At 42.7% G+C, this 22,744-nt stretch overlaps 1 protein-coding gene across 5 annotated transcripts in view; it reads right to left on the bottom strand.

Moving 5' to 3' along the window:
- Nucleotides 1–7,998: 7,998 nt before the first annotated feature.
- LOC148517001 (diacylglycerol O-acyltransferase 2-like) overlaps nucleotides 7,999–22,744 on the bottom strand; it is a 72,910-nt gene continuing 58,164 nt past the window's right edge. For all 5 annotated transcript variants that reach the window (XM_088479177.1, XM_088479176.1, XM_088479175.1 and 2 more), the window contains 3 exons: nucleotides 18,310–18,484; nucleotides 15,650–15,852; nucleotides 7,999–9,778 (listed from right to left, as the gene is read on the bottom strand). In XM_088479177.1, the coding sequence (XP_088335303.1) occupies nucleotides 9,624–9,778; nucleotides 15,650–15,852; nucleotides 18,310–18,484 (533 nt within the window). In that variant the 3' untranslated portion in view covers nucleotides 7,999–9,623. The remainder of the gene's footprint in view (nucleotides 9,779–15,649; nucleotides 15,853–18,309; nucleotides 18,485–22,744) is intronic.

Here is a 22,744-nt window from a genome sequence, read left to right as displayed (position 1 = left end):
CATCCCAGTACATAAGAAGGCAGTGTGGCTATCCTCTACTAAACCATTTTCCTTAACATCATCCCAGTACATAAGAAGGCAGTGTGTTTATCCACTACAAAACCATTTTCCTTAACATCCTCCCAGTACATGAGAAGGCAGTGTGTCTATCCACTACAAAACCATTTTCCTTAACATCCTCCCAGTACATAAGAAGGCAGTGTCTATCCTCTACTAAATTAGTTTCCTTAACATCCTCCCAGTACATAAGAAGGCAGTGTGTCTATCCTCTACTAAACCATTTTCCTTAACATACTCCCAGTACATAAGAAGGCAGTGTGTCTATCCTCTACTAAATTAGTTTCCTTAACATCCTCCCATTAAATAAGAAGGCAGTGTGTCTATCCACTACTAAACCATTTTCCTTAACATACTCCCAGTACATAAGAAGGCAGTGTGGCTATCCTCTACTAAACCATTTTCCTTAACATCCTCCCAGTACATAAGAAGGCAGTGTCTATCCTCTACTAAACCATTTTCCTTAGCATCCTCCCAGTACTTAAGAAGGCAGTGTGTCTATCCTCTACTAAACCATTTTCCTTAACATCCTCCCAGTACTTAAGAAGGCAGTGTGGCTATCCTCTTCTAAACCATTTTCCTTAACATCCTCCCAGTACTTAAGAAGGCAGTGTGTCTATCCTCTACTAAACCATTATACATAGCATCCTCCCATTAAATAAGAAGGCAGTGTGTCTATCCACTACAAAACCATTTTCCTTAACATCCTCCCAGTACATAAGAAGGCAGTGTCTATCCTCTACTAAATTAGTTTCCTTAACATCCTCCCATTAAATAAGAAGGCAGTGTGTCTATCCAGTACTAAACCATATTCCTTAACATCCTCCCAGTACTTAAGAAGGCAGTGTGGCTATCCTCTACTAAACCATTTTCCTTAACATCCACCCAGTACATAAGAAGGCAGTGTGTCTATCCTCTACTAAACCATTTTCCTTAACATCCTCCCAGTACTTAAGAAGGCAGTGTGGCTATCCTCTACTAAACCATTTTCCTTAACATCCTCCCAGTACATAAGAAGGCAGTGTGTCTATCCACTACTAAACCATTTTCCTTAACATACTCCCAGTACATAAGAAGGCAGTGTGGCTATCCTCTACTAAACCAATTTCCTTAACATCCTCCCAGTACATAAGAAGGCAGTGTGTTTATCCACTACTAAACCATTTTCCTTAACATCCTCCCATTAAATAAGAAGGCACTGTAGCTATCCACTACAAAACCATTTTCCTTAACATCCTCCCAGTACATAAGAAGGCAGTGTGTCTATCCTCTACTAAACCATTTTCCTTAACATCCTCCCAGTACATAAGAAGGCAGTGTGGCTATCCTCTACTAAACCATTTTCCTTAACATCCTCCCACTACATAAGAAGGCAGTGTGTCTATCCTCTACTACACCATTTTCCTTAACATCCTCCCAGTACATAAAAAGGCAGTGTGGCTATCCTCTACTAAACCATTTTCCTTAACATCCTCCCAGTACATAAGAAGGCAGTGTGTCTATCCTCTACTAAACCATTTTCCTTAACATCCTCCCAGTACATAAGAAGGCAGTGTGTCTATCCTCTACTAAACCATTTTCCTTAACATCCTCCCAGTACATAAGAAGGCAGTGTAACTATCCCCTACTAAACCATTTTCCTTAACATCCTCCCAGTACTTAAGAAGGCAGTGTGTCTATCCTCTACTAAACCATTTTCCTTAACATCCTCCCAGTACATAAGAAGGCAGTGTGTCTATCCTCTACTAAACCATGTTCCTTAACATCCTCCCAGTACATAAGAAGGCAGTGTCTATCCTCTACTAAACCATTTTCCTTAACATCCTCCTAGTACATATGAAGGCAGTGTGTCTATCCTCTACTAAACCATTTTCCTTAACATCATCCCAGTACATAAGAAGGCAGTGTGGCTATCCTCTACTAAACCATTTTCCTTAACATCATCCCAGTACATAAGAAGGCAGTGTGTTTATCCACTACAAAACCATTTTCCTTAACATCCTCCCAGTACATGAGAAGGCAGTGTGTCTATCCACTACTAAACCATTTTCCTTAACATCCTCCCAGTACATAAGAAGGCAGTGTCTATCCTCTACTAAATTAGTTTCCTTAACATCCTCCCAGTACATAAGAAGGCAGTGTGTCTATCCTCTACTAAACCATTTTCCTTAACATACTCCCAGTACATAAGAAGGCAGTGTGTCTATTCACTACAAAACCATTTTCCTTAACATCCTCCCAGTACATAAGAAGGCAGTGTCTATCCTCTACTAAATTAGTTTCCTTAACATCCTCCCATTAAATAAGAAGGCAGTGTGTCTATCCACTACTAAACCATTTTCCTTAACATACTCCCAGTACATAAGAAGGCAGTGTGGCTATCCTCTACTAAACCATTTTCCTTAACATCCTCCCAGTACATAAGAAGGCAGTGTCTATCCTCTACTAAACCATTTTCCTTAACATCCTCCCAGTACTTAAGAAGGCAGTGTGTCTATCCTCTACTAAACCATTTTCCTTAACATCCTCCCAGTACTTAAGAAGGCAGTGTGGCTATCCTCTACTAAACCATTTTCCTTAACATCCTCCCAGTACTTAAGAAGGCAGTGTGTCTATCCTCTACTAAACCATTATACATAGCATCCTCCCATTAAATAAGAAGGCAGTGTGTCTATCCACTACTAAACCATTTTCCTTAACATACTCCCAGTACATAAGAAGGCAGTGTGGCTATCCACTACTAAACCATTTTCCTTAACATCCTCCCAGTACATAAGAAGGCAGTGTCTATCCTCTACTAAACCATTTTCCTTAACATCCTCCCAGTACTTAAGAAGGCAGTGTGTCTATCCTCTACTAAACCATTTTCCTTAACATCCTCCCAGTACTTAAGAAGGCAGTGTGGCTATCCTCTACTAAACCATTTTCCTTAACATCCTCCCAGTACTTAAGAAGGCAGTGTGTCTATCCTCTACTAAACCATTATACATAGCATCCTCCCATTAAATAAGAAGGCAGTGTGTCTATCCACTACAAAACCATTTTCCTTAACATCCTCCCAGTACATAAGAAGGCAGTGTCTATCCTCTACTAAATTAGTTTCCTTAACATCCTCCCATTAAATAAGAAGGCAGTGTGTCTATCCACTACTAAACCATTTTCCTTAACATCCTCCCAGTACTTAAGAAGGCAGTGTGGCTATCCTCTACTAAACCATTTTCCTTAACATCCACCCAGTACATAAGAAGGCAGTGTGTCTATCCTCTACTAAACCATTTTCCTTAACATCCTCCCAGTACTTAAGAAGGCAGTGTGGCTATCCTCTACTAAACCATTTTCCTTAACATCCTCCCAGTACATAAGAAGGCAGTGTGTCTATCCACTACTAAACCATTTTCCTTAACATACTCCCAGTACATAAGAAGGCAGTGTGGCTATCCTCTACTAAACCAATTTCCTTAACATCCTCCCAGTACATAAGAAGGCAGTGTGTTTATCCACTACTAAACCATTTTCCTTAACATCCTCCCATTAAATAAGAAGGCAGTGTAGCTATCCACTACAAAACCATTTTCCTTAACATCCTCCCAGTACATAAGAAGGCAGTGTGTCTATCCTCTACTAAACCATTTTCCTTAACATCCTCCCAGTACATAAGAAGGCAGTGTGGCTATCCTCTACTACACCATTTTCCTTAACATCCTCCCAGTACATAAAAAGGCAGTGTGGCTATCCTCTACTAAACCATTTTCCTTACTATCCTCCCAGTACATAAGAAGGCAGTGTGTCTATCCTCTACTAAACCATTTTCCTTAACATCCTCCCAGTACATAAGAAGGCAGTGTGTCTATCCTCTACTAAACCATTTTCCTTAACATCCTCCCAGTACATAAGAAGGCAGTGTGTCTATCCTCTACTAAACCATTTTCCTTAACATCCTCCCAGTACATAAGAAGGCAGTGTGTCTATCCTCTACTAAACCATTTTCCTTAACATCCTCCCAGTACATAAGAAGGCAGTGTAACTATCCCCTACTAAACCATTTTCCTTAACATCCTCCCAGTACTTAAGAAGGCAGTGTGTCTATCCTCTACTAAACCATTTTCCTTAACATCCTCCCAGTACATAAGAAGGCAGTGTGTCTATCCTCTACTAAACCATTTTCCTTAACATCCTCCCAGTACTTAAGAAGGCAGTGTGGCTATCCTCTACTAAACCATTTTCCTTAACATCCTCCCAGTACATAAGAAGGCAGTGTGTCTATCCACTACTAAACCATTTTCCTTAACATACTCCCAGTACATAAGAAGGCAGTGTGGCTATCCTCTACTAAACCAATTTCCTTAACATCCTCCCAGTACATAAGAAGGCAGTGTGTTTATCCACTACTAAACCATTTTCCTTAACATCCTCCCATTAAATAAGAAGGCAGTGTAGCTATCCACTACAAAACCATTTTCCTTAACATCCTCCCAGTACATAAGAAGGCAGTGTGTCTATCCTCTACTAAACCATTTTCCTTAACATCCTCCCAGTACATAAGAAGGCAGTGTGGCTATCCTCTACTACACCATTTTCCTTAACATCCTCCCAGTACATAAAAAGGCAGTGTGGCTATCCTCTACTAAACCATTTTCCTTACTATCCTCCCAGTACATAAGAAGGCAGTGTGTCTATCCTCTACTAAACCATTTTCCTTAACATCCTCCCAGTACATAAGAAGGCAGTGTGTCTATCCTCTACTAAACCATTTTCCTTAACATCCTCCCAGTACATAAGAAGGCAGTGTGTCTATCCTCTACTAAACCATTTTCCTTAACATCCTCCCAGTACATAAGAAGGCAGTGTGTCTATCCTCTACTAAACCATTTTCCTTAACATCCTCCCAGTACATAAGAAGGCAGTGTAACTATCCCCTACTAAACCATTTTCCTTAACATCCTCCCAGTACTTAAGAAGGCAGTGTGTCTATCCTCTACTAAACCATTTTCCTTAACATCCTCCCAGTACATAAGAAGGCAGTGTGTCTATCCTCTACTAAACCATTTTCCTTAACATCCTCCCAGTACATAAGAAGGCAGTGTCTATCCTCTACTAAACCATTTTCCTTAACATCCTCCTAGTACATATGAAGGCAGTGTGTCTATCCTCTACTAAACCATTTTCCTTAACATCATCCCAGTACATAAGAAGGCAGTGTGGCTATCCTCTACTAAACCATTTTCCTTAACATCATCCCAGTACATAAGAAGGCAGTGTGTTTATCCACTACAAAACCATTTTCCTTAACATCCTCCCAGTACATGAGAAGGCAGTGTGTCTATCCACTACAAAACCATTTTCCTTAACATCCTCCCAGTACATAAGAAGGCAGTGTCTATCGTCTACTAAATTAGTTTCCTTAACATCCTCCCAGTACATAAGAAGGCAGTGTGTCTATCCTCTACTAAACCATTTTCCTTAACATACTCCCAGTACATAAGAAGGCAGTGTGTCTATCCACTACAAAACCATTTTCCTTAACATCCTCCCAGTACATAAGAAGGCAGTGTCTATCCTCTACTAAATTAGTTTCCTTAACATCCTCCCATTAAATAAGAAGGCAGTGTGTCTATCCACTACTAAACCATTTTCCTTAACATTCTCCCAGTACATAAGAAGGCAGTGTCTATCCTCTACTAAACCATTTTCCTTAACATCCTCCCAGTACTTAAGAAGGCAGTGTGTCTATCCTCTACTAAACCATTTTCCTTAACATCCTCCCAGTACTTAAGAAGGCAGTGTGGCTATCCTCTACTAAACCATTTTCCTTAACATCCTCCCAGTACTTAAGAAGGCAGTGTGTCTATCCTCTACTAAACCATTATACATAGCATCCTCCCATTAAATAAGAAGGCAGTGTGTCTATCCACTACTAAACCATTTTCCTTAACATACTCCCAGTACATAAGAAGGCAGTGTGGCTATCCTCTACTAAACCATTTTCCTTAACATCCTCCCAGTACATAAGAAGGCAGTGTGTCTATCCTCTACTAAACCATTTTCCTTAACATCCTCCCAGTACTTAAGAAGGCAGTGTGTCTATCCTCTACTAAACCATTTTCCTTAACATACTCCCAGTACATAAGAAGGCAGTGTGTCTATCCACTACAAAACCATTTTCCTTAACATCCTCCCAGTACATAAGAAGGCAGTGTCTATCCTCTACTAAATTAGTTTCCTTAACATCCTCCCATTAAATAAGAAGGCAGTGTGTCTATCCACTACTAAACGATTTTCCTTAACATACTCCCAGTTCATAAGAAGGCAGTGTGGCTATCCTTTACTAAACCATTTTCCTTAACATCCTCCCAGTACATAAGAAGGCAGTGTGTCTATCCTCTACTAAACCATTTTCCTTAACATCCTCCCAGTACTTAAGAAGGCAGTGTGTCTATCCTCTACTAAACCATTTTCCTTAACATCCTCCCAGTACTTAAGAAGGCAGTGTGGCTATCCTCTACTAAACCATTATACATAGCATCCTCCCATTAAATAAGAAGGCAGTGTGTCTATCCACTACTAAACCATTTTCCTTAACATACTCCCAGTACATAAGAAGGCAGTGTGGCTATCCTCTACTAAACCATTTTCCTTAACATCCTCCCAGTACATAAGAAGGCAGTGTGTCTATCCTCTACTAAACCATTTTCCTTAACATCCTCCCAGTACATAAGAAGGCAGTGTGGCTATCCTCTACTAAACCATTATACATAGCATCCTCCCATTAAATAAGAAGGCAGTGTATCTATCCACTACTAAACCATTTTCCTTAACATACTCCCAGTACATAAGAAGGCAGTGTGGCTATCCTCTACTAAACCAATTTCCTTAACATCCTCCCAGTACATAAGAAGGCAGTGTGTTTATCCACTACTAAACCATTTTCCTTAACATCCTCCCATTAAATAAGAAGGCAGTGTAGCTATCCACTACAAAACCATTTTCCTTAACATCCTCCCAGTACATAAGAAGGCAGTGTGTCTATCCTCTACTAAACCATTTTCCTTAACATCCTCCCAGTACATAAGAAGGCAGTGTGGCTATCCTCTACTAAACCATTTTCCTTAACATCCTCCCACTACATAAGAAGGCAGTGTGTCTATCCTCTACTAAACCATTTTCCTTAACATCCTCCCAGTACATAAGAAGGCAGTGTGTCTATCCTCTACTAAACCATTTTCCTTAACATCCTCCCAGTACATAAGAAGGCAGTGTGTCTATCCTCTACTAAACCATTTTCCTTAACATCCTCCCAGTACATAAGAAGGCAGTGTGTCTATCCACTACTAAACCATTTTCCTTAACATCCTCCCAGTACATAAGAAGGCAGTGTAACTATCCCCTACTAAACCATTTTCCTTAACATCCTTCCAGTACTTAAGAAGGCAGTGTGTCTATCCTCTACTAAACCATTTTCCTTAACATACTCCCAGTACATAAGAAGGCAGTGTAACTATCCCCTACTAAACCATTTTCCTTAACATCCTCCCAGTACTTAAGAAGGCAGTGTGTCTATCCACTACTAAACCATTTTCCTTAACATCCTCCCAGTACATAAGAAGGCAGTGTGGCTATCCACTACTAAACCATTTAACTTAGCACCTTCACAGTACATAAGAAGCCAGTGTGGATATTCCCTACTAAACCATTTAAATTAGCACCTTCCCAGTACATAAGAAGGCAGTGTGACTATCCTCTACTAAACCATTTTCCGTAGCATCCTCCCATAACATAAGAAGGTAGTGTAACTATCCCCTACTAAAACCATTTCCTTAGTACCTTCCCAGTACATAAGAAGGCATTGTGGATATCACCTCCTAAACCATTTAACTTAGCACTGTGAGGTTCTGATTTTGTTGTGGACCCGGGGTGGTGATAGGAGCAGACACAGAAGCAGACTTAAATGAAAAAGTGGAGTTTTTAATAAGTGGCTTAGAAGATAAGGGAATGGCAAATGAAAAGGTCCAGGTATAGCACTAAAGTGCACTTGATAACTGTAGTGGGGGTTAATGGGAGAATGTCCAGATAGTGACAGGCAGGAACAGTCCAGTATACAAGTATGGTGAGCTGTAACAGAATGCAGGTATGATGAGCTGTAACTGAATGCAGGTATGATGAGCTGTAACAAATGCAGACAGAGGTAATGAAGTCCACCTGGGAGTGAAGGGAGGCAAGGTGCAGGGAAACAGCAGGTTCAGGTACTCAGGCATGTGAAAAGGTATATGGAGGGTGCAGGGTGAGTCCAGCAGGTTGGAGCAGACAAGGTTCAGGCTAGTAGCGCTTCCAAGGAGGCAGGTAAGGCACAGGTACTCTCAGCCGCAGCTGAGAAACACGTTGCACTGGCAAAGGAAGTAAGGCTCTGGACCTTCCTAAATACTCAGTGCCGCGCTGTGACTGGCTGGATTGAGCACATGACCTACCAGGATTGGACAGCTAGAAACACATGGCCGCAGGCAAGATGGCGGCGCCCATGCCAGCGGAACGGAAACACCGCCAGACCTCACCAGGACCAGGCCTAGTGACAATGTTACTGCACAGAACCACGCGCAGCCAATGCCCCCCACCAAACACCAGCACCGCTGCCAGAGACCCCCCGCCATAACGACCTCACAGGTAATACCCGGTGACTACCATGCCGAGAAACTCTGGCCGTGACAAGCACCTTCCAGTACATAAGAAGGCAGTGTAACTATCCACTTCTAAACTACTTTCCTTAACATCCTTCCAGTACATAAGAAGGCAGTGTGTTTATCCACTACTAAACCATTTTCCTTAACATCCTCCCAGTAGATAAGAAGGCAGTGTGTCTATCCTCTACTAAACCATTTTCCATAACATCCTCCCAGTACATAAGAAGGCAGTGTAACTATCCCTTACTAAACCATTTTCCTTAACATCCTCCCAGTACATTAGGCAGTGTGGCTATACTCTACTAAACTATTTTCCTTAACAACCTCCCAGTACATTAGGCAGTGTGGCTATCCTCTACTAAACCATTTTCCTTAACAACCTCCCAGTACATTAGGCAGTGTGGCTATCCTCTACTAAACCATTTTCCTTAACAACCTCCCAGTACATTAGGCAGTGTGGCTATCCACTGCTATCTTTCTTTGACAAGTGATCTTATTAGAAATGTGTAAACAGTAAAATAATCACAACACATTCTTCCCTTATGTCAGTGCTGATTATATTACATGTCCTTATCATACAAACTATTGTCATATGGCAGTCGAACACTGATTTAATGAACCCGTATCCCTGGAAGACATGTTGTTAGACAGTTGAATGGATATTGTTATACACTGAAAGCTTTAGGCCTGTTTTCTCATGATTTTATAGTTTATTGTAACAGTGTCCAGAAAGCACAATATTCGTCGATCCAGTCAGGTTGAATGGCCATCAATACCAGTTTTGCAGGAAGCAAACGTATTCTGTATTGTCTAACTCTTCCAATGGTCAAGGAGGCAACAATGTTGTCATCATTGTTTTGGCATTTGGTTCAATGATTAATTTAAACCATGTCCTCATACCAGAACCAAAGAGTCACTTTTTTGCAGGCCAAAGCGTTCCTTGTAGGTATTAAACAGCTCTTGTAGGCAGTTAATGTACAGAGCATGGTAAGCGTCCACCTGCTGATCAGAAGGGTTCTTCATCCTAGGGACAGGAATGGGTTTTCCCACTGAGAAGAAAGAAAGACAATCATTCAGCTGAGGACATTGAGCATTGTTGCCTAATATCATGATTCTTCCCCCCAGGAGACACACCTTGTGATGGCTCCTATCTGCTTTCACAGGAACTGTGTATCTAACAATATTGGCAGGATGTACCAAGCGAATGAATCACAATTGTATTATATTACTTACAATAGAATAATAGATCGAGTGTGGTATGACTTGTAGAAATTCAGATGGTTGACACCAGAATGTCATCAAGTTCTGAATGTTGACAGTCAGAATGTTAACATGGGCATAGGTCCACAAGCAATGTGTAGACATGTATTAAGGTTTACATGGTTAAAATGTCGACATGTGGTTTTGTTTGTTATTTTAGCCTAGCCGTAAAGACCAATAAAACACTATATGTCGATATTTTGGTGTTGCCATGTTATGAACCTTGTCGACCTAAATACATGTCTACATATTGATTATCAACCTAATCACCATGGCGACATTCTGGCGTCTACATTCTAAATGTCGACCAGATGTCAATAGGTTAACTCAAAACTTTATAAAGAGAAGTCCCAATGTTAATTATATATAATAATTGTTATTTTACTTTGCATAGTAAAAGTTTATATATAAAGGGTGCATACTGCCTGTTCTCATGCGATGGAATTGGATTCTGTTAAACTACAGCTGGTCTGGTCAGGTCCATGTTACCTATATATGGCTCCAAGTTCTAGCTCAAGTTCTTATCTTTGTGGTAGCCCCACATAGTTGCCAAACTGGGTGAGCAGAGTATATAGGGCCTGATTCCGATGTGGATGGTATTGCATAACCGCAGGGAAGCGGCTGTGCAGTACTGTCCAACTAAATGCAAATGCAGAGGTGTCTTTAGGAAATACACACCCATGCATGCATCAGTGATCCCAGTGCAGGGTCCATAGACGCTGCTTTGAATCACCATCGGTCAAGATGGTCTCTGCCCTTGGCCAGTCTGCGTAAACTGAATCTTATACATCTTGGCCGTCCGAACCCCTCTGCCGGGTCCAGGAAGTCTGCTTCTGCTGACACAGACCTTGTATTGGGCATGCCTGCAAAACGGGGGCGTCACATTTTGTAAAATGGTTCTGGTTACTACTACTGCTCTGCCCCCCAATGCTGCAGCATTATCATCATGCTGTGGCTAAGGGGGACTGTGAGCAATCATACAGGAATTCTAATTTGGATTTGAATGCAAACCCGATGGTTTACGTACAAATCCGATGTTTCTGGGTCTGCGCAGGTGCAGGTCCTGTTCTGTGCGCAGAACGGGTCCTCCACCTGCGCAGACCCAGAACCATCGTATTTGTATGTAAACCATTGGGTTTGCATTCAAATCTGGAGCAGGTCCTTAAAAACCAAGGATTGAAAGACCATAATTGTCTTACTGAAGTGTGTGGCCAGATTCGGGTCTATTTGGGACGTCTTAAAAGTTAGATTATTGAAAGTATAGGTAATCATTGCTAATGGTGTGAGTATGAATCTGTCTTGTGTAAATACCAATGCACTAGATATCCATATGAGGTGATCCTTTCCCAGCGGTAGATGAAGGCAAACCTGGTATAGAGAGTTGCCCATACAGCTGTCTGATGGAAAGTTGTTATGTCCTTTAAGACAGGAAAGCCTGTTAGGCCTATGGAGAAATGGTCTGACCATGATCTTAGTTTTCTGAATTAGGTTTATGGGCCCGATTTAGACTTGACGGAATCCGGCAAAAGGATTGCACATTACACCCGAATGCATATATTCACCCGCATGCAGTGTTGTACACATGGTTGAGGTTCTCCCACCCCTCTATCCATCATCATCATAATCAGTGCAAACCTTCATTAGACTATACTTGGTACAAATGATATGTGTCAGGTTTGGATTATTTTTTTAACCCAGGTGGATGCAGGAGAAGAAATTGGAACGGGTTTGCAGTAATGAAATGCAGCAGGTTTAATAGTAGTATTATAATTCATGAAACGGTGATAGATATATAAACTGACAGAAATAATTAAGTCCAAGTGATGTGTGGCTGAAAACAAATGTCTGGCAGGAAAACAATTAATGAAGCTGGGAGTAGGTGTCAGGCAGAGAAAACAAAGTCCAATGGAGGTGTGACTGAGGAACAGTGGTCTGAAGTACTCGAGTGGGTTCTGAGTCCGGAGAGATGGAGGGTTCACAAACCATGGGGTGAGTAACAGGGCATAGCAGGGTAGATGCGGGTATCCGGGAACAGCCTGTGATGGAGACAGAGCAGTAAATGGAGGAACTGCTGGGGGACTGCAATTATAACACTGAGCTAAGGAGCACAGAGACTCTCACACAGCTTGTGCTGTGTATACATTGCACTGGCAACTAGAGGGCTTGCTGAACACCCTTAAGTACCCTGGGAAAGTGCATGATAGGCTGCTGAGAGTACACACGAGATGCTCCAGCCTCATTGGCCCATTCAAGTCACATCCCAAAACCAAGATGGCGGCGCCCAGCAATCCCCAACGCTACAGCATTGTCAGTCTCACCTCTCACCACATGGCCTGTACCCTTCGGACATCCACGCGCACATCGCGCTAACCTCCAGACACCAGTACCCCACCGGTAGGACCGCGCCAAAGCACCCACACAGGCAGAGACCGCGACCCGCCAGGTACAACAACTCTGGTCGTGACAATATGTCTGAAAAAAGGCAAACTCTGCATAGGCCAGTTATTGGACACACCCATACTGAAGTTTGCCTATATGAGAATTACCTATTGCAAGAGACAATTGAAAGGAGTACAGCTCTGCATTGCACAGACTTGTATATGCTCGGCTCTGGAGCATGTACAGGGCAGAAACAAGCAAGATACTCTCCACAAACAATTGTACTAGGTAAGTATTAGGTTCTCTGGCTGATTCCAAGTCGCACGCAATGCTGATGTTCATGTCGCTAAGCTATTAGTTGCAACTGCGCATGTGCAGAAAGTTCTGATAACCCCTACTGTGCATGCATTATACAGAGTGAGCTGCTGTGATCGATTCAGATGGTATCACAAAAGTGGTGGAAAAGTGATGGCTGTTCTTGTATGGTGACTGGGAGTGGCTAATAGCAGGGGTGCAGAGAGGGGTGGGTACTGCTTACCCGGGCTGCTTGGAGTGGTCCGGCGGGGGCCCCGGGTCAGCGACCAGCCTCACAGGTCTGCCGACTACAGCTGTGGCTGTGTCTGTATAGCACCGCAGCCGCAGTGGCACATTAAGCAGTGGGAGAGACGCCTGATGTATGGCTGCGCTGCTATGCAGATGCCACCACAGCGGTAGTGGGCAGAGAGTTAAAATGTCCACGCTGGAGTCGCCCCTTCTCCCCTGGAGTCGCACCAACCCTGTGTTGAGCACGCGACGTAACTTTGTGGCACTGTGCACAGTCGTTATTTTGTTTTTTGGAGGTGGGGCTGCATCTTGCGCCTCAACGTCATCCCAAACCTAAGCCCATCAGAGCGCTTGATGGCCCTGGCTAGTAGTGCAAGCGTAAATGGTCTGTTCAATGGGCGTATTATGGATGTGTTGCTGGTGTATCAATGCAATCGGCTGGGTTCCCAGACGCACAGCTGCAGCCATAAGAGGCCATGGTAAAACAGAGAAACTGCACCTGCGATAGGGCTGGTTCAATTTTGGCTTGTAAGGACGCACCGATTAATTTTATAGTGTATACGGGTGCTAAAAGTGGACGCCGCAGTCCTTGCACAGTCGGCCACATGGATCTACACAAGGGAAGCGGTGTGTATGCCATGTGCAAAACCTCGCAGACAGGGGGCCGCCAATAGACCCTGATGCGTTTGCTTTTGTGTGCGACTCCACCCCTATATCTCCATATGTGTTTGTGAATGTTACCAGTCTACAACGCATTTCACAATTTCTGTATAGTTTGTTTAAAATGGTGCAGGGTGGAAAAACATGTCTGATCCTGAACAGCTATTTAGTAAATTGAAATTGGCATTTCCTGTAATGAATAAGTATACATTCTAATGAGAGTAATATCACATGCCAGATAATTATCTATACAGTAATGGACATGCACTATTATAGGAGCACTGAAGTAGTATATAATGACATGGACACTCTAAACATCAAGTTCTATCAGTCCTAATCACCGTTTTAACTAATTCCAACCAAATTATATCTGTGAGTATGAATGGATTAGGAAGCACGGTAACCTCATTCTATATGTCCCTAAATCATGTCATTAACATTGAGAAGACCTATGTGATTCTTTCCCCACAAGTCTTTAGTAGTCCGTAAAGGGGCCTGATTCATATATGGAAACTAATGTGAACGCAGCTGTGAAAATATGCTAATAGTTACAAAGCTTATCTGAGCATAAAGACGCCCACCGCTGTCTTCTCATATGCATACATCGTCGTTTAAATGCGTAAATATCAGTAACACTGACGCACATTGAGCGGCCATCTAGCACCTGCAGCAGGTCTGACTAGCCGCAGACTCGGCAGCTCTCCTGACACGCAGAGGGCTCTCATATTGCATAGGAGATCGCACAGGGTAATTTATGCACACCAATGTAACGGCAGACACGTCGGCTTTTTATTAACCACCCATTACCTCCCTTAAAGTTAACAACCTGTCGCTTTGCAATGGATTCCTCTGTCGTCCATAATCATAATGCGATCACTGCACAGGCACATTGCGGCTTATACGCATACACGGTGTCAAACAATCGCTTGATCTGCGTACGGAATCGCCATTGTGTCCATCTCTGAATCAGGCCCTAGGTTAGGGTTAGCGATGTGGTTATGATTGATGCTAACAGCCCACTAATTCTTTCCCACATTATTTATATCTCATAAAGACCCAAAATCAAATAAAAGTGTATAAAGTGTTTGTGTACATACTGTGCCAGCACGTGATACAGAAAGCAGTTATACAGCACACATGAAGTCTTGTAGTCTCTAGGCATGCTGCCTTCCGGTCCCCAGACAGCACTGGGCATTGCAGACTGCAGTGCCCGTGTCTTGCTGCCTACCAGTTACATTGAGCATGCGCAATGGATCTGGCAGGCGCTGGGTCTAACGCATGCACACAACCCTGGCTTCTAGGGACTGCATCGGCTGTAGTCCTCAGCAGCAGGGTAAGACTGACGGCAAGAGAGGGGAGTGGCTTCCTACCGGAAGCAGGCTCTCTGCTAATCGCAGCGCAGACTGTCAGTTCCAATGGGACCAAACACCTCCCATGGGACTGCCTGTCCTGTGTGTGATTAGCACAGTGGTTCCCAAACTGGGTGCCGTGGCATCCTGGGGTGCCTCGGCTTAGTGGTCCAGTACGAAATAAAATAATTTTTAGTCAGTGTGATAGGCGAAACTAGTGCTAATGGCTGCCAATCAAAAATTATGATGACAAAAGGAGCGCTGCCCTGTCCACCACCACATAACTGAACCTAAGAGTGACACATAAGAAAACGTTTGGCCCAGGGGTGCCGTGGAAAATATGGCTCTAGGGCACCGTGATTCGAAAAAGTTTGGGAACCACTGCATTAGCAGATAATGCCTCCAAGGTGAAGTCACTGCTAGTGTAGCCAGTGCAGAAGGACTGCAACTGGATCACCTAAGGTGGCAGATTTTACTGGGGTGGGGATCTGCCATTGTATGTGATGTTAGTGGGACACAAATTGTTTGACGTTGACCTGTATAAAGGTGAGAAGGAGACATTTACTTGGGATATAGTCTATGCCTTATGAACAACAGTAGTATTTATAAGCATATGAAAACGCAACAGTCTCGCAACAGTCACACTGCACAGTTTTATTATGCATTATCTTTGTCCTAGAAACCTATAATGTAGATCACACTGGCCATGGTGTATAGGGTGGCACTAACCCACGGTGTTGATAGCTCTCCGTAGGGGCATTATTCCTTTGGAAGTACTGGAGAAGATCCCTTGTCCAAAAAAAATGCAGGGAGCAAAACCAACCCACTGCTGGAATGATTCCTGTAGGTTCCTCTTCCAGCTCCCAGGTTCAAAGTGATACTGATGAAATAGCTCATTCTCCCCAAATGAATACACAGGAACCAAATATGCACTGTGAAACAAAGGCATTATTTTACTTTAATAAGAACAAGACTCATAATATTACTGTCTGCTGTTTGCACCTAAGGAAACGCCATTGTGTTATTCTGTATCAGTGCCGTCTGTAAGTTTTGTAATTCTGTCTATGATCAGTCATGATTTCCAGCCATCCAGCACATGGAATGATTTCCAGAATTCAGAGAATAGTTTTATAATGTTTATTAAATATAGATTCCTGATATAATTGTAATAGAAAGGATGAAAGAAAAAAAAGTAGGGTTTGCATGCATTAGGAAAAGCATATATTATAGCAATATAATAATATTTTATCTAATCATCTTTTGGTTAACCATAATATATACTGGTGTAAGCCAGGGTTTCTCAAACTCGATCCTCAAGACACCCTAACAGTCCAGGTTTTAAGTATATCCATGCTTGTGTAAAGACACTGACTGAGATACTAATTAAGTCACCTGTGCTTAAGCATGAATATCCAGACTTTTAGGGTGTCTTGTGGATCGAGTTTGGGAACCACTGGTGTAAGCAAATTCTCCCTATGCATTTCCTAGTCAAGGACAAAGAATCTATGGGTATAGAAACTGCTAAATGAAACAATATACACCTCCTGTTTGGCCGATTGCTGTTTTTGGGAAGAGATCACATAGGGGCCCACTTACCATTGATCACATACTCTGAGATCTAGGCGCGAAATTAGTTCCCATGATCACATTGCAGTATGCGATCATAGCGCTGGGATGTATGTAATAGCACATGCAGGGACAGGGGCTGTGCTCGGAGTGAAGTGATGGCTTCAGCTCACTCCTGTGCAGGGACTCCTACACATGGGTGGGTTACAGACCACACATGCGCAGCGGCCATTGCTGGGGAGGGCTCCTCCGGTACCCTCTCCCGGTCATTTTTACGATGTGTACACCATAGGCTACAGCTGCACAACACCATTTTTAGATGACATTAGCTGCAGGGGCCAAGCTCCTCAATGCTTCACATTCCAGAGCTTGGTAAATATGACATGACATCCACATGGAAACCTATGGGAACTGCAGCTGCTGTCAGAAATGAGATATCTGCTGCGTTCCCTCCATAATATATCTGAGAGATACTAAATATATGCAGATATCCCCCAAAATCGGGTGTTTTGGGGGAATATGGCACAAATATTTGATGATAAATGGGCCCCATAGTTGTGTAAACCTTCAGCCAGATCAGATGATCATACAAACCTTCATCCAGACCTCATGATCATACAAACCTTCAGCCAGACCTCATAATCATACAAACCTTCAGCCAGATCAGATGAACATACAAACCTTCAGCCAGATCAGATGATTATACAAACCTTCATCCAGACCTCATGATCATACAAACCTTCAGCCAGACCTCATAATCATACAAACCTTCAGCCAGATCAGATGAACATACAAACCTTCAGCCAGATCAGATGATTATACAAACCTTCATCCAGACCTTATGATCATACAAACCTTCATCCAGACCTCATGATCATACAAACCTTCAGCCGCTGCATTTAAAACGTACTAATTTTCTTAATTTTTGTAGGGCCAGGGTGATCTGTGCTTCAACTTGAAGCTTGTATCTCTTAAGAAACTGGTTCTCCATTATACATAAAAGTTCTGTAGCAGCCATCCCAATTCCAATCTGTCCCTTCCCTACCCCTCAGCGCAACATGGATTTCATAATTTTAACATCTAGTTGGATTCAGTCCTAACTCTAAGGGCGATAATATTTACCCATGGGAACGTTCAGCCATACTCTCCATTCTTCTTCTTGCCAGAACAGCTTCACAGTACCCAGTTGTCCCGGCGATGCCTTGACTTCCGGGCTTCCAGGTTTATGCACAAGGGACCAGTAATGGAAAGGGATCCATAGGCTCCTATAGCCAGCACCATCTAGTAATGGCATTAGCTAGCATTTACTTATGCTCTGGAAACTTAAGCTTTTTTGGAGCTTGATGCATGCGGCCACATCGCAGCACCAAAGAAACCTAAGTAGATTGCTACGCCGCAGCAGACTTCTCCGAGCTTGATGGATAAGGCCACAGTGCAGCACCATAGGAACCTCCAATGTTTGTACAGCAAAAAGCCATTAATACATCCTGCCCTAAGGGTGCGATCTAATAAGTGAAACAATACTGTAGACAAGCTATGCACATCAAGTCTACCCTCTTTAGCTCTGCAAAGGCCCGCGGGAGGGGCTGCTGTGGCTGGGCATCTGCAACAGCTCCAATTTGGCCATTTCAATTTGCACTGCAGCTGTGGTGTTTCTCTAATGCTGAGACATGACTATGAACACTGTATTCTCTATTACAAGGCACAAAGCATAGGGCCAGGAGACGGTACGGGTGCCTGTGCTGGTCCGAGCACAAGGTTCCAGTAAAGCTCAGGTCAGTGGTGTTTTTTTTAATGAACATAAAATGAAAATGATTACTTACCCGTTAGTAAGGGCTTTCCTAATAAACCCCTTTCTTTTCTTCAAGGTCAGTATATGTTTATTCCTGGAGCAGTTCAATGCCTCTGCTGCTCCACCCACAACAATTATTACTGCATTGCCAGAGCCGTGACAGGAGAGAAGGTAGTCTATGGAGGAGTGGGTCACTGAGCACATTCCTGAAACATAAATCCATAGGGATATATCAGAAATGGGTTATACTACTGCAAATACTCCCCAGCCGCACATAACTCCCCACTCCAAGTAAAAAGGGACATATATACATTAAAAACAAATCTATATTTAGTGTAAAATTAAGAGCTTACATTAATCAAAGTTGGTTTCATGTTCTGCTGACATGTCAGACTACACCAGACTATCATTATTGGCTCAGTGTTAATACAAGTACTACAGTACATTTATTTAAGGAATACACATAGAAAATACACATGAATATGAAGCAGTTACATTAAAATTGTGTTAATTGCAAATATATTGCTGCAGTTACTCTGTATGCATATTTCAGTCAGGCAACATGGAATTATATAAACCACAGTGCAACAACTAAAACTAACTAAACACGGCTAAAACATCAGAAATACAGGTTGAGTCTCCCATATCCAAATATTCCGAAATAGGGAATATTCCGAAATGCAGAATTTTTTTTGCATGACTGAGATAATGAAACCTTAGATTTTTGATGGTTCAATGTACACAAACTTTGTCTAAGGCACAAATTATTACAAATATTGTACATAATTACCTTCAGGCTGTGTGTATAAGGTGTATATGAAACATACCTGAATTTTATGTATGTACACAAACTTTGTTTGAACCACAAAATTATTGAAAATATTGTATAAGATTACCTGCAGGCTGTGTGTATAAGGTGTATACAGGGCCGTAGCTAGGGTGGTGCGGCCGGTGCCGCTGCACAGAGCGCAACAGCCCTGAGGGCGGAACCGCCCGCCCACCGCAATCACTATACACAGGGCAAGTGGCAACTGCTTTATTTTAATAAAGGTGCGGTGCGGTGCACAGTGACAGCAGGTCCCCCGGCAGCACGGGAGGACAGGTCCTTGCAGTTATCTAGCAGGGGACTAGGTGAACGGTTGCTGCTATTTCCAAGTTGGAGAAAGGACCTCTGTGACGTAGACACCACGTGACCGCTGCAGGAGGCTGGACAGCTCCTGCGTTACTATCCACTAGGGCATAGAGGGGGAATAAATATCTGTGGCGAGCGCAGGGAGCCACCGTGCCCGAAGCGTGGCGAGCGGACACTTTTGGTCCCCCGTTACCATTCCCGCCCCTCCCCCTTTCAGGCCGAGTCACGTGGGTGTGACGTCACAGGGCCATCAGCCCTCTATAGTCTAGACCTAACCCTATGTGAACTGCCGGCATCCTTTGCATCAGTCAAAGGACGTTCTGCAGGGGCTGCTGGGAAATGTAGTCCCTTCCACCTCTGTGACCAGTTTCACAGAGGTGGAAGGGTCTACATTTCCCAGCAGCCCCTGCGGAACGTCCTTTGCCTGATGCAAAGGATGTTGGATGGCTGGTGTAGTCGGGGGCAGGCAGGGACCAGCGGAATGGATTGATATATACAAGAGCAGCAGGTCTCTCTTCAGTGAGCTCCCGTCTGGCCACCTCTCTCTTCTCCTGCATGCAGAGACTCGGCAGTGCTAATGGTAAGTACTGACAACAGTAACTCCCCAGCAGTGCTTCTGTTTCCCCCTGCTGATAATTCTGTCATGTGTACATGGATGTGCTGAGGCTACATGTGTGTGTGTGTGTATCTGTGCTGAACCTACCTATGTATCTATGTTTGTTTACTAAGAGTGCATGGTGTGTGCATGTGTGCTGAGACTGCATGGTGTGTGCATGTCTGCTGAGAGTGTATGTTGTGTGCATGTCAGTCTGCTGAGAGTGCATGATGTGTGCTGAGATTGCATGGTGTGCACCAAGTGTTAAATGCACAAAGTGTGATTACATAACAGTTAATCAAACATTTATCCTGCATGAATATGGACTAATCATCTGTTTATTTCATTTCATCCCTCAGGTATGTGACTGTCTCATCTTGCTTATTGCACCGATATTCTGCATAGAACCTCATGCTTGCAATCGTGTGTGGATTCAAATGTATGTGACTGTCTCATCTTGCTTATTGCACCGATATTCTGCATAGAACCTCATGCTTGCAATCGTGTGTGGATTCAAATGTATGTGACTGTATCTCTTGCATAGATTTTTTATTTTTTTTCTCTTCCTGTATAGTCTGTATTGGTCAGTGAATTATAGTTTATGGTATATATCTGGCCTGGTTTTTGCTCCAACTCAGAGCAAGTTATCTCCTTTGATCAGCAAGCCAATTGAGTCAGTTGTAGCCTGTCTTAATCAAGGGTTACCACTCCTTATATTCAGTCTAGGGGCAGCTGGGGTTAAAAACACCAAGTGTTAAATGCACAAAGTGTGATTACATAACAGTTAATCAAACATCTGAACAAACATTGACCAACATCTAAGGTAATTTCAGATTAAGTTACCATTACTTTAAAATTTGTCTAAAAAAAACAAACCTAAAACTCACCATGTACTACACATTTCTTTTTTTCAACTCCCTCCTTTGTATTTTCTCTAAGGATATAACATCCCTAACTCTCCCTGCATCTCCCCTCTCTGGGCACACTGCTGCCCTATTGAGTCACTCACCTCCTCTAAAAACTAATGAGATTTCTTTTCATCAAAAATTGACTATTACAGCCTCATTGTGTCACTATAAAAATTTTTTACACACCTACAACTATATCTACTTCTCCATTCTTCTGCTTTTATTATCTGGTGACATATCACCAAATCCAGGCCCCACACACGGACAGCGGATATACTATGGAATAAATATCCTGCAAACCTCACATATCTCCCATCACCCTCCAAATCAATAAATGTGCCTTATAGAATTCACACTTGATCACAACTTATTATTTTACATCTGAACATCTCTTTACAATAACTACTTTTACCAATTTCTACATTTACCTGAGACTGCTGGTTTATACGTTAACTAAACTCTCTAAATAGCCCTTCATGAAGTGGCTTCAGCCACCCGTCAGACTTCACGTAAACTGATATAACAGCCATGGCTTTCCTCAGACACCTACAAATACTGCCTCTTAAAGTAGAATGTCAGTGGCATAAATCTTAATTCAAATGACTTCCACACATACTGTAAAATAGGAATCCACCCATCTGTCATCCTAACCCTCTGTCCCATGCTCACTTTCTACCCCATCCGTGTCACCCCTGTCTGTTTGCCCATCCCCTCTAGAATGTAAGCTCTCACGAGCAGGGCCCTCTTTCCTCTTGTGCTTATCCTTTCTTTACTTATACTATCTGCTCTATACTCAAAAGCACCTAACCCGTGACTTTTGCCATCCTGCTTCTGTTGCAGCAGTGTTTATATACCATGTACTTGTATTGCATTGTCTTAAACTGTATGACACTGTTTTCTTGTTCTGCTCAACTGTCTATGTACTATGTCTATGTACTATGTTTGTGCACTATGTTTATGTACTATGTAAGGCGCTGCGGAACCCATGTGGCGCCATATAAATAAAGGATAATAATAATAATAAGACTGCATGGTGTGTGCATGTCTATTGAGTGTATGTTGTGTGCATGTCAGTCTGCTGAAAGTGCATGGTGTGTGCATGTGTGCTGAGACTGCAGGGTGTGTGTATGCATATGTGCTGAGGTTACAGAGACTACATATGTGTGTGTGCCATGACAAAGTCAGTCCATAAGTCTGTGCCTTCTGGCTGGAGCAGTCATTCCACGCACACAGTGAACCCAGCATAACAGATACTGAAAAAGTAAAAATAAAAATGATGTCCCATTTATGTTTATTTTTATTGGGGGAGGGGGGCACCAATGCTCTTTCTCGCACAGGGCACCAAAATCACTAGCTACGGCTCTGGGTGTATATAACACATGAATGCATTCTGTGTGTATATTTGGGTCCCATTCCCAAGATATTTCATTACGATATGCAAATATGCCAAAATACAGAATATTCCATTATCCAAAATATCCCTGGTCCCAAGCATTTTGGATATGGGAGACTCAACCTGTAATATCACACTAGGCTCTGGTTGTATTCCAACAGAAAATAAGCATACTGTAGCTACCTACACACAGTAACACCTATGAACTTACTCAGTGCATACTGTAGTCACCTATACACAGTAACACTGAGAACTGAGAACGTACTCAGTGCATACTGAAACTATCTGCACACAGTAACACCTGAGAACTTACTCAGTGCATACTGTAGCTACCTACACACAGTAACACCTATGAACTTACTCAGTGCATACTGTAGTCACCTATACACAGTAACACTGAGAACTACTCAGTGCATACTGTAGTTACCTATACACAGT

Source organism: Taudactylus pleione, unplaced genomic scaffold (assembly GCF_031769625.1).
Source record: "Taudactylus pleione unplaced genomic scaffold, aTauple2 ptg000229l, whole genome shotgun sequence".
NCBI lineage: Eukaryota > Metazoa > Chordata > Amphibia > Anura > Myobatrachidae > Taudactylus > Taudactylus pleione.
This window is presented reverse-complemented; position numbering and strand designations above follow the sequence as displayed.